Source organism: Momordica charantia, assembly GCF_013281855.1.
Source record: "Momordica charantia cultivar OHB3-1 chromosome 2 unlocalized genomic scaffold, Mcharantia_2.0 BLBB01000002.1, whole genome shotgun sequence".
Classification (NCBI taxonomy): domain Eukaryota; kingdom Viridiplantae; phylum Streptophyta; class Magnoliopsida; order Cucurbitales; family Cucurbitaceae; genus Momordica; species Momordica charantia.
The window spans coordinates 2411281-2425013 of record NW_028275160.1 but is presented as its reverse complement, the minus strand read 5'-3'; the positions used below and the strand labels follow the sequence as shown (position 1 = coordinate 2425013).

Genomic DNA, 13733 nt, shown 5'->3' with positions numbered 1-13733 from the left:
CGCGTACTTCACAATCCCGACTTTCAACGGTAAATAGTAACAGTAAATCAGTAACATAATCTATGCCTATATCTACCTTTACTACTGTTCTAAATCTAACCAAGAATAAATAAATAAATAAACTTTAAATTAAATCTAACTATAAAAAATCTAATAAAATCTTAAGGAAATCAAAACAATCATTAAAAAAAAACTTTTAAAAAATAAAAGAAAATCAATTTCATCATCGTTAAACATTTAAATTTTAAACTAAATCTAATTTTTTAAAAACTTATTATTTCATACTTATACATATATCCATATTATATTTTTTCTCAATTACGTAACTAAAGACTACATTGTATTAGAAATTATTAATAAAACATAAATAAACAATATTAAACTTTAATTTACTAATTCGAATAATTTCTATATATATACACATTATTTTGTTTCGACATTTTGATCGTAACGATATTTTCATAAGTATATTACTAATATATTTAGATATGATTGTTAAAAATTTTTGCTTCAATATCCACAATTTCCATGATTTTTTTTTTCAAAATATGGATCGAAATCGACATGTCTATCCACCATATCTGTAAAATCGGTACCTCGACATTTCTATCGACATCGATATTTCGAACATTGATCTCTACCTTATAATATATATCTATATCTATGGAATATATAAAAATATGAAAGTCGAATAATTTTCTATTAGATAAAATTATACTTCACTTAGTTATCTTTCATCTTAGTCTAAATTTCTCTTTTCTATCCATCTCTTTCACATTTTTCCCTCTCTCAATTATAAGTCTGGGGCACTCGTAAACATGTCACAAACTTTCAGTAAAATTAACAAAACAACAATAACATTTAATTTGTTCAAATATATTAACCCATTCATCATTCATTTCCATTATTGTCCATTAACATTACATTTTTGTTTTCCAATTTACAATAGTTATATGAACATGTTTTGGAAAAAGCAGCCAGAAAATTGAGTTGGACAAAATTCATAATAAGTTATTGTTGTTTTCTTAAAATTTCATTCAAATAACCATACTTGCATATTTTCGTGTCTTTCAAAAAAGTGTTCCGGTTTCCATAATTCTTTTTTCTCTAAAAAGGTTAGAAATTTATAGGATTTTTCTTTATACAACAAATTAGTCGAGGGATTCGAATTCATGACTTCTCAAATACCAATTACCGCTAAGCTAAGTTTAAGTTTATGTTTGCTTGAATATTTTAATTGACATAAAAACTTAAGAAAAAAAAAGAGGAAATGAAATATCCACTTTTTAACTTGAATGAAAATATTTTAAATACTTAAAATAAAGTAATTTAGATTCTTATGACTCAAGTTATATTTTTACTTTTTGGTTGAAACAACTTAAGCTTACTTAAAAAATTATAAGCAATATTTTCTTAAATATTAAATTAACTTTTAAAAAAATACTGCTTAATGTTAATGTTAAAATGGGATGACGTTAAAGTTAGGTGACTTAATACTCAGTGTATTAGCAAAAATTTAGAGGGGAAAAAAGATGATGTAAGATAGGAAAGTTGGGAAAAAAATTTTAGTTTCCTCCTTATATGTTATTTTTTTCCTTCTAAATTTCTATCAATTGACTGAATATTATGACATGCAAATTTATCATGAGTCCATTTAACATTTCCTACAACGGGGAATCAAATTGAAAATAGTACATAATACTAGTTATAGAACTAAATTGAAACTTTTTAAACCAAAAAGATTAAAGGAAAAAAGTACCAAAAACAGTAAATCATATATTTACCCATGTATAACATTATGTCTCACAATGTTTACAAAAACTCACAATTGTGCAAAATATTTATTCAAGAAATTTATTTGAAGTTAGAGCTTTAGAATCAGAAGCTGGAAGTGGAAGTAAGTATCAAATGGATGTAGGCCTATGTTTTAATTGGGCTTACAGAAAATGAGCGAAACCTTGGGCTGGCCCATTAATAGGATGTAGACCCAGATCAAACTACTCTAACTTAACTTTTTTTTTTTCCTTTCAGACTAACTTGATTTAATTAGTTAATTTTTTAATATAAGATATGAAGATGGGTTCAAACTCACAACTTTTTGATTAATCGTTGAAGTATGTTCGTTTTGGCATTTAAATGATCGATTTTGTTGAAGATATTTTGTGAGAAAAACAAAAATTGATATCTGAAAAAGGTATTTAATTTGAATGACATTTCCATGTCCAACATATGATGATAGTTCCGAAAGAAAGAAGCAGCGATTCGACAATTCCAGAAAAACTGCTTACTTGTTCTTATTCGGTGCCATAATATAACACCAAACGCCGACATTTTTTTTTTTTTTCTTTTTCTAGAATTGCAGAATATTAAACCAACTTTATTTATTTTATTTGGCGCCCATTCTATTGAGAATTATTTGAATATTACACCAACAAATTTATTTTGACCATTATACCCCACAAAGACGTGGCACGAGCTCAATCAATGGAGTGGGGACTTTCTTAGCATAAAGCATGAAATTCGAAATATGGCAGTAGCAGTGGGACAACCCAACAACAACAATAATAAGAAGAAGAAATAACGTTGTTGAGCTGAGTGCACTGCAAATTCCAAATTTAAATCAGAACATTTCAACTATGAGTCTATCCACTTGCAATTGCAACAAAAATCTCCGGGAAATGATGAGTTCTTGTTTTTAGGTTGGAGAGTATATTTGTCTTTTTAAGTAAAGTAAACACATTTCTGTTTGTTTTTATTTTTTCCTTCTTTAAAACACAAATCCATTTGTCAGATCCACCTATACTGACCGATCCACTGGCAGCTTCTATGAAAATCTCTTGTCCTAGCTTAGCACGTTTGTGAATGTTAGTTTTATTATCATTGTTTTTTTTTTCTCACGATCATAAATTGTTATATTTAATTTATACATTGACAGTACTTGCTCAAAAATATAATTAGAATGAGGATGCATCAAATTACAAGAACCCGTTCAAAATCAGGCGCTGGAGGGTATGTATGTCTTTTCCAACGCACCGCAAAAAAGATATAATTTTTCTCGATAGAATAAAATCCATTTGGCCTATCTTCTAGTTCCATCCACGCCATTATTCTATTCCATTCCATTCCAGGAGCTTCCATGCAAATCTTCCTTTTATTTTATTATTATTATTTTTTTATTTATTCTTTTACCGCAACTGGCATTTTGTAACAAATTAATATCTGTTAGCTCGTTTATAAATTTTAATTAATTTTAACTTTTTTTTTCAACGATAGCAGATATTTGTACTTGGCCTTGAGCATATTTAATGAAAAGAAAAAGAAAAAAATGTAAAAAAAAAAAAAGGTGAGGAAGATGAAGATCCCCACTTGGGCGTGTCGCACTCGTGTTGAGTGTTTAATATTATAGAAAAAGAAAAAGGACAGTGGAGCATGTGGTCCGAGGTCGAGATCAGGTGGTAAAGTACACGTGGCGAAAGCTCATTCATGGAGGGACGAAATCCCACGTGGAGTGGATGGTTAGTGTCACGTGGGCAAGGTTAGCACAGCAGCCGACTCCATAGAACCACTTCTGTCCTGGACTGTACCATAAATAATCGACTTCGTCACATCCTTATCCCTTGCCCTAATTCCGCCCAATTTCTCACTTAATTCACTCACATTTTCCTTTTTTTTCTTTTTCTTGTTGTACTGTGTTGTTGGATTGGATCGGCATGGGAGCATAAATCAATGTCTGCAAACTGTGTGTGTTATATGATATATAGTGAGTGAGAAAGGAGAAAAAGGAAAAAAAAAAAAAGGGAAAATTTTATGCGCCAAATTGTTAGCCTTCGCCTGCATTTGCACCTACACCTTCAGCTTTGGCTAATAAAGAACAAAAAAAGAAAAAACCAAGGCGAGAGAGGTGCAGGTGCTTCTGCAAGCGAATCACATTTTGGCTCTCTCTCCAGATCTGGCCTCCTCCTTTTATTTTTTTTTTTATGCTCGCCGCCGGTCAACTTCAGCCGAGGGCTCCGGGCAACCGCCGCCGTCTTTGTCGATCATGCGAGAGATAGGGTTTGTGAAGGTAACAATCTTTTTACTTTGTTTTTTTCCTATGTATAATTATTATTGCCACAAATCTGGATCGTCTCTCCCTCTTCTTCTTCTTTTTATGTTTTTTGTTTTATGTTTTTTAATGTTTAATATTTAACAGAGATCAAGATCTATACCCTACAGTCTACACCATGCATCTGCAATCCATGTTTCAATTTTTTTTTTTTAATTTCTTTTGTACAAAAGGAGCTTAATTTAGTTTTCTTCTTGCTTACCCATGTTCGTTATTTCTGAAAATTCATCTTTTATAGCTGTTTTAGAGACAACTTTTTGAGCTAAAACAGAGAGGAGCTAATTACTGGCCACTTTGGTAAAATTTTGTAAAATTGATGAAACAATGTATTGTGTTAGAATTCGTGTGAAAAAAGTTTACTTTTCGGCATTATCTAATTGTTAGTCAAAAGACTTTAGTACTACTCTCAAGAAAGGGGGAAAAAATATTTTAGGACTATTATATCATTTAATTTCGATTTCTATAATCTATGTATGAAAAGCTTAGATAAAAATTTCTATTTGTTATGGTGTTTTAATTACAATGAAATTGAGGCCAATTAAAAAAAATAAAATTGAGGTCATTTTCCCCTATTCTAGTATAACATAAATTAACCAAAAAAATCTCAGAAAAGATTATAAGCTAATTGTTAAAGATGGAATAATGTAAAGTGCAAGTAAAGAGTTACAAAATAGAAATCTTCGTCTTTGAACAGCTTCAGCCCTAAGATCAAATTTCTTCCTTTCTTTCTTTCTTTTTTTTTTTTTTGGAACATTTTATAAAATGGTCCATTGGATAAAACGACAGAAAAAGAACACCCCCACCCACACAATTATTAAAATAATTGAAATAGTCCATGCAACTATAAAATATATTCTGATCAGGCAATTATAAGCGGTAGATAAACACTTAACAAGAAACATTATTGAAAACGCCAAACAATCTGCAAAATTTCTGAAATTTAGGAAAACTTTTGCAGCAAAATTAAGAAAACCTAGAATTTGATTGATGTGTGTCATTTAATATCAGCTTATGAAAGGCAAGTTCAAATTAACATCAAGCACTATAAAAAATTTCTTTAAGAGTCGGAGGACAATGTGTTCTCCTGTCATCAATCTTATTAGTCGGTGTCTCCAACTTTGTTCAAACAATCTCATCAGCCCCTCTCACAGTAGAAGAACATATGATGACTATTTATACCAGAACGAATGGTTATCTTGTTTTACTTCAATCACAAATAAAAAATTGAAGATTTAGTTACGATGAGAAAAAATTCCACCTTTATTCATGGTCATGCTAGAGAGACATAAACTATCACGGAGAATTTTGAGATGATATCCTTCCGAATGTGGATAGAGATAAAGATAGGGATCCATCTAGATCTTGATTCACTCTTTCCGTTCCTTTTTTTTAATCCCTTGATTGGTTCGTTACATTTAATTTGATTGTAATTAGACCAACTAGATGGGTGATTGTAATATATTGTGCCTTGAATTACAGAGTTGTGATTGATAATTAAGGGCTTTTGATGTCTGTACGTCCTTGATCCAAGTTGATTAAAATAGCCAAGGTAGTTTATTTACCATGATTATTGATGCATATATGAACGATGGAAAGTGACTACATTGTAATACTAAGGGAACAGAAAAGTTAGCCAGTTCTAGAGTCAAAGTGAATATTACAACTTAAGTAATATTAGTTTGTGGTAGTAATCTAATTTAGTCTTTTTTTTTTTTAAATCTAATTAGTTTCACTACTTTGAGAAACTTGTGAGGAGCTGATACATTAAATTTGAGAGTTGTGATTGTTAATAATGTGGGGATGATTATTTTTTGTGATTTGGGATTGTTGTACCTGTTTCACTCTTTGAGAAACTTGTGAGGGGCTGATATATATTAAATTTCAGAGGTGTGATTGTTAATATTGTAGGATTTTTTCCCCTTAAATGTGGATTGGAATTGTTCTACCTGTTTGAAGATATATTTGCATTGCTGATTGAAGATGTCATCTCAGTTGGTTTGCTTTTCTACTGAAATTTTTAAGTGAGATTTATTTATTTATTTTAATAATCTTTGAGGAGGAATTTTCAGTTGATGTAGCAAGAAGAAGATTCTACTTTACTAGGGATTTTTTTTTTTTTTTGAGTGTTGATTTCTTGGTGAAATACATTATTATTAGCTAGTTCACTAAAAGAAAAAAGTTTTCACTTAGTTATCTCATATATTACAACTCTCTTAGTGTTGGTTGGGGTTGGACGTGCGAGAAAAAAATTAGAAAAGAAACAAGAATAATTAGTGGTTTAGTTATGATGAATTTGAAGAAAATTAATTAACTTAAGTATACATAAACACCAACGGTCGAAATATTAACATTAGTTTAAGAAAAAGATCAACTCAAAAACAGCCCTAGCAAACGAGGGAATAATCAAACATTCCTAGTATATATAGTACATATTTGATCCAATCTATGTATATAATTATTAGACAATAATATCCTTATACCTGTTTAGTTGTTAATCCGGATTCTTATTATTGTTTTCAGATTTCCTTTCACCTCTTTCTTTTTTAAAACTATTTTCGAATTTTACCATCTAAAATAATTTTTAGTATTTTCAGATTTTGAATTTGAAATTTTAAAATGCATTATTACATTAAAATTTTTTTGATAAATATATTATTTCATTGTTGTTAAAATTGAAACATGTAAAATATGATATATTACAAATGATATAATATTGTAAAATAATAATTATACACCATTTATAACAAAATGTTAATAAATTAATTAATATTATTTTAAATTGAATTAAATATTTAGTTAGTAACTATTTTTTATATACAAATATATTAATAAGCGAACATTGAATAATAGATCGAGTAATATTTTAAATTGATATTCAATATCTAAATCTACTACCAAACATAAAATATTAAAAACAAACAATATATTTTTTATTAAATCTCTGATTTTCAGATTTATATTTTAAAATCACCGACTAACTTGTAGAAAATAATCAGATATGATCTTTTTTTTTTCTATTTATAGTTGTGGAAATAAAGAAGTAAAAAGCTGTTATTATTTTTTTTAATATATACTTCAACCTTTTTAAATTCCTTTAAATTGTACCAAAAAATATAACGATAAATTTATCATTCCATCCAATTTAATTTCCCCAACGATGAAAGTTTGAACCGATTTATGTATTTGGCTTTCCCGTCAAATTAATCTGTCGAGATGTGATTTGAAAACACCCATTTGCTCAAGGATACATCTCTCTATCGTTATTTCTTGAACATCAATTGTATGTTCTTAATTTATATCACGCATCCTTCCATTATTTTACGTCTAAACTTAAATTACTAATCTGAATATTAACTCCAAATCAACTACTTTGGCAAATTATTTGATATTGTAATTTTATGAATGACTTAGTTTTGTTTTCACAAAAATATATTCAATAATTAAACTTAATATGAAATAGTTTTCTCGTATTAAATCAAGTGTAAGTAGTTAAGTAGATGTCTTTAAGTTGAATATTATACAAATAATCAAATTAACTAACGCATCCACTAGATGCGGATGTGTTAACATATATATCCGCTAAAAATAAAAGGTTTGTATTAGAAAAATAATAATTCGGTAGGTACTTAATAGTCAAATATGTATCGTTAATAAAATATTTTGATTTAAATAGAGGAATTCAATTATTTAATTTCAACAAACCTGGAGGTAGGAGATCAAATTTTCGAAAAAGTGTATTATCCACTCACAACTATGTTTAGATTGGTTTTAATATGATTTTTATAGTTTGATTCTCAAAACTTGTTGATGTAATTATCATATTTGATGAAATTATTAGAGGAGGGAGAAAATGGGAAGAGAGAGAGAAAAAAAAAAGGGAATCGAGTTTTTGTGTGATGATGGGGCATTTGGGTTGAAAGTTAGAAACCGACCCGAGATAAAGTGGACCAGGCCCACGAAAATCTTGTTTGCGAGACAGACGCGGCTTCTGACAGCCACACGCTCAGTAAAAAGGAAAAGCAAACGGCACACGAAAACGAACCAAAACAAAAACAGAATTGGATGCTGACGTGGCCTCCTGTGGGACATCAAACCAGCACAATTTCAACCCTTCTTTTTTTTTTCTTTTGACTTCAAAATTTTGAACACATGAGTAATTTGAATTATGCTCGTGTCAGTTTTAAAAAAATTTATATAAATGTTTTTAGTCCTAATAAGTAGGCATTTAAGAATATATGTTTGAATTCCTGACCTTAATAGTTATTTTGTGCTATGAGTAATTGTTTGGAGCAAATTTATAAATTTCACCTAAGAATTGTTTTATCTTGTCATTTAAGAATTTCTTTTTTTCCTATGTCAAATTACCTACTGATCTTCACCATAGAGAGGCAGCAGGGATTATCTTGTCATTTCACCTCAAACAGAGTCTTTGTGTTCTTATTTCCTCCTTTATTATTTTCTTCTATTTTTGCGGGGGTTTTTTTTTTAAATGTTGTTTCTGCATTTAAGACACATCTTAAAAAACAATTAATTTGGATGGATTTCAATCAAATGCATATTGGGCTCGCTCTTTAATGGTGATGACCAAATCACTGTTAAAAAATTGACAACTCATTAATTTTCATAAAAACTCTCTATTTTTGCATTTCTCTTTTAGTTGTCAAACATTTAATAGTGGTGAAGACACGATTGTTTCTTACTGTTAAGGAGTCAAATATTCCTCTGGTCTAAATCAATTTTCTTGAATGAAGTTGTATAATGTCACCTCAATATACATCTCTATCTACTCTAAAAAATCGTAAATTCGAATTTTCTTTTATTTTGTACTTGTAATTTAATATTATAAAAAAAACATATGAATGTAATATTATGAATTTATATAATATTATCATATTAAAATTATTATATGATTTAGTATGAAAGCACTTTATTATTACTCTAGCTCTCGAGTATCCTAAGGTTGCGTGTGGAAATCTGCAATCTCCAAAAAGCCCGATTGATTTCTCTAGTAAGATCGTGGATCTAACTCCTAAATTCCGCGGCAATTTTTTAATTTATTTTTTTACAACAAATTAAGGTAGGAAGATTGGGACTTCTAAAAAATGAAATATGTTTATTTTTGTTGAGTTAAATTTATTTAACTTTTTATGAGGCAATAATATTACAATTAGATAAGTTTTTTCTCAACAATATATGAAGGTAAGATTTGAAACACTAATTTTTTTACAAAAAATTTAGGTCTTAATTAATTGACTTATACACTAGACTAGTATTATTAAGAAATAAAATATATACATTCTTAATTGAATAAATATACGTAAATATATGATTTTACCTTCTATTTATATTCATCATTTTACTCTTTATTTAATAATAGGAATTTAAATTTTAGTTGATTTAGCATATCTAACAAAATGATCAATGATTCAAACTTTTGACGAAATAAGTAATGCTTATGTCGACTTATATCATATATTTGTATTACCTCTCTTTTTGTCCACTTTATTTTATACATATATATACACACACATACATATATACACATACTAGGTTATCATTAGTTTATCTAAGCGTAAAGTTACTATATTTTAAAATATCCTTGATTTTTTCGGTCAAGAAAATATAAAATTTCAAACATATAATACTTTGTTTAAATTTTAGAAGACAAATGAAAATTGTTCTCAATAAAACATATACTTTTTTGTGTACTGTTTAGAAGACTAATGTAAATTGTTCTCAATAAAAACACATACCTTTGTGTTTTTTTAAAAATAAAAAATAAATCAAATTGATCTCTAATTGGAATCATAAATAATTAGATAGGGTACAAAAAATAATAGAGATTTTGGTTAGTACAGCAAATATAAGGGCAGAGATTTGAACATTCTCCTTGAAAAAAATGTAATTAATATTATAATCACAGACTCATGTAATCAATATTTATTTATTATAATATCAGGTGATATACATAGATAAAGTTTCTTTTAGTACAACACGTTGGGAAAGTGATTCGAACTCATAATTGGAGATATATACCAATTATCATCGAACTATGTTCACTTTGGCATAGATAAAGTTATTAAAAACTTATAAATCAGTATTGTTTGCAGTTTGAACTAAAAAAACAGAATATTGTTTGCTCCCTGGGTATGAGAGTCGGTATTATTACTGTTAAAAGTAAAATAAAACGTGAAAGATTGAAATATTTGAGAAGTAATATTTTTGACAATTAAATTATATTGATGTCGGCAAAATTAGAAAGTAAAATCCTTAAAAGTCACATTCTAACACTTGAAAAGTTACATAATAATGAATGCTTCTGGTCCTTTGTAATCCAATAATTTTGCATGCCTAAGCTCCGTTATATACAAATCTTAAACTTTATATTATTTAATGACCGTACATGAAAACAAAGAAATAACTAACCAAAGAAAAAACAAACATGAAATATTTTATTCACAACTCTTTATCCCCCAAATATAATGTAATCTCACAATACCTAAAAATAAGAATCCTATTATTTTCCCGTCTATTATTAGTCACACTTACACGACATACGAATGATGGAGAAAACTTTATCAAAATAATGTTGCCATGGACGATTCAGTATTATTATAAGACAAGGCAATGAAAATCAATAATTTATTTATTTACTTTTTTAAAAAACAAAGGCATTGGAAATAGAGATGGTAGGTGGTTGGTTGTTTCTTCTGATCTAGCTTTCATAAGCCTCAATCTCACTGATTTGATCAGCTCTCACAGTGGGAGACCGTACAACAACAACACAACATCAGATTCATAAATTTTCCAAAAAAAAAAAGAGTACCATCAAATTTAAAATTAAAAAAAAAAGTACCATTAAATTTTATATAGGAAGGAAACAAGCCCATTTCTTTTCATCCCAATTCCCAACCAAAAAAAAAAAAAAAAGAAAAAACATAGAAACCCCAATAGATCTGGAAATAAAAGCAAGCCATTTCTCTGAATTCTCTCCCATACCCCATCAAATCTTCCTTGATTTTTACTTACAGTCAGTGGTCAGAATCAAACCCCCATCAGTAGTAATAACAGTACTTCTTCTGCTCCTCCACGTTCAACATCATCATCCCATTATTATTACTGCTACTGTTACTGTGACTAATTACCCACTTATCATAATTTTCCCCAAAGTTACCATCCCCATAATTATTCATCAACTTCCCTTGATTATTCCCTTCAAACCCATTTGAGGAAACTAACCCACTTCCAAATTCAACCCCCATTTTGGGACTGTATCCATGTCCACCACCGCCAGATGAAGTGCAATATTGGAATTGGTGATTGCTTTTTAGGGTTTGTTCGTAGGGGTGGTCAAAGCCAAATGGGTAGGTGGCCAAATTACAGCTCCCAGAAATGGGGTTGGAATGGTAATTAAATGGGATTGAAGGGGATGGTGATGATGGGTTGAAAATATTGTTGCTCTGGGGATGAAACGGGGCGTTTTGGTGGGAGGGTGAGATCAAAGATTGAGTTTTTTTAATAATCTGTGGAGGAATAGTAGAAGGAGGAGGAGATGCCATCATTCCCATAAGTTTCTTCTTCAGTTTGGTGTTCCAATAGTTCTTTATATCATTATCTGTCCTGCCTGGCAACTGAGCAGCAATAATTGACCATCTGTATAATGTATAATTAAATTTGTCTAATTACTAATTAGATAATTGCAAAATAAGAGAAAAAAGGGTGGTTCTTGCTCTAATTACCTGCTTCCAATGGTGGCAAAGAGGGTGCAGATGATTCTGTCTTCCTCAGCCGAGAATTCACCATGTTTAATGTTGGGCCTCAGATAATTAAGCCATCTCAATCTGCAGCTTTTCCCACATCTTCTCAGACCTAATCCAAACATGCAAACAAACAACAATCCAGAAAATTCAGAAAGCAGAACAAATTGAATATAGTTCAACGGGTTAAAGCAGTGAAAATCCAAATAAAACAAATTCAAGTAGTACCAAAAACCAAAAAGGGGTCGAACATAGTTTAACTGGTTAAACAAGTGGAAACCGAAACAAGAAAATGAAATAGAAAGAGAGAGAGAGAAGAGAGATGGATATATATACCAGCTTTCTGAGGAAGGGCAATCCAATTGCCACCAGTCCCATATGTCTCTATGTAGTGTTTGAGCTGAGAATCCTCTTCAGGAGACCATGGCCCTTTTTTCACATTGGCTTTGTCACAACAAGGAGCCCTCCCCATCTAATCTCTCCCTTGATCTGTGCCTTTGTAGAGTTTGAATAATCTCTCTCCCCCTTCACAACTGAACCAAAAAGTCTCTCCCTTGGACAAGAATTAATACTGAAGTTTTCAAGCCATCCCACTCTCTTATAAAAGAACAACAGGGCTGGGCTCCACCTCCAAAAAAACTAATAAAAAAAGTGGTACATGTTTAGTCAGAATATCAAAGCAGTTCCAAACTCCTACACTAATAATTATGATCTTAGGCTTTCTTAAGAACACTTTCCATCTCAATTATTATTGACTTTGTTTACTGCCCTACCACGTCTCACAATTCTAACTACTCTCTCTCTCTTTCTCTCTATGATAATGACATTCTCCAACCCGCCGTCTGAAGAATTTGACTAATTTCTCTAAGCTCGTGTCCTTCTATTTAATGTAATTTAATTACCTAAAATTGTTGTAGCTCTTAAAATAATAATTGTAGGATTGGATTGGGATAAAAACAGGGGAAATCCAAAGGGGTCTGCAGCCTGCATGCATGAAGAAATGGATAAAGAAAGAAATTGGATGAGAATGGTCATAGCAGATAGCAGATATAGCAGAGCAGAGACGAATTGAGGCCATATTTTAAATTTAGATTTAGTTTTAGTGATGAAGAATCTTGAGTACCCTGGAATTCATCTGGTGGGTGCTTGTGATTCTGGAGATTGAACCATTCAAGAATCGGTGAAAGATGGATCATAGGCATTGACCAAGAGCCATTTTATTATGAAATAGGTAAAACAAAGTTACAGACCATGCGTCTGTTACATTCTAACATTTCTCCAATTGGACTTCCTTTACTGTTCACTGACGTCATATATATGTAGCGCTGCCAAACAAACAGTCCTAGGTTACACTTGGGTTTGGGTTGTAATCAAAATTTTCTTTCAATTCTTCCTCCATTCTCAAAATGTCTATTTTAGTCATTCAACTCTTAAATTTATCTATTTTGGTTGTTACTTTTTTTGTTGATTGAACAAAGACTTTGAGTTAATATATGATAAATGTGCCTAATGTAAACGTGTATTCCAATCACATAAGTTGAAAGCTAAGTATTTGAGTAAGTGGATATTAGGTGGAAAAGATAAAATGATATAACAAATAATAAAATAGTTATTTTTTCGAAGTTGGAATTAAAATAGATATTATATATGAAAGCCTAGAGACAAAAATTATTTCCCAATGATCTTTGCTATATTGTAATCTTCATCCCAAAGAAAATGACAAGAATGACAAGAATTACGGAGAGGGAGAGGAAGTTGCCTGGTTCAAGCACCAAAGACGATCTTCAAGCTGGGCTAAGACTCCTGCTTCCATCTTGAGGCCATTCCGAGGGGACCAACTAGATTAAAACTAGAAGAGATGATCCCAGGGC

The 13733-nt window shown here is 30.2% G+C and overlaps 1 protein-coding gene and 1 long non-coding RNA gene across 2 annotated transcripts; one reads left to right on the top strand and one right to left on the bottom strand.

Moving 5' to 3' along the window:
• The first annotated feature begins 2977 nt into the window (after nt 1-2977).
• On the top strand, nt 2978-8436 carry LOC148212649 (uncharacterized). The gene is made up of 2 exons (XR_015789492.1): nt 2978-4063; nt 6014-8436. It is a non-coding gene; the product is annotated as an uncharacterized LOC148212649 (long non-coding RNA).
• Nucleotides 8437-10691: 2255 nt separating this feature from the next.
• On the bottom strand, nt 10692-12441 carry LOC111011277 (transcription factor RAX1-like). The gene is made up of 3 exons (XM_022284983.2): nt 12199-12441; nt 11845-11974; nt 10692-11758 (listed from the first exon to the last, which is right to left on the bottom strand). The coding sequence occupies exons 1-3, from the start codon at nt 12332-12334 to the stop codon at nt 11161-11163; spliced, it is 864 nt and encodes a 287-aa protein (XP_022140675.1). The 5' UTR covers nt 12335-12441; the 3' UTR covers nt 10692-11160.
• Between the last annotated feature and the right edge of the window lie 1292 nt (nt 12442-13733).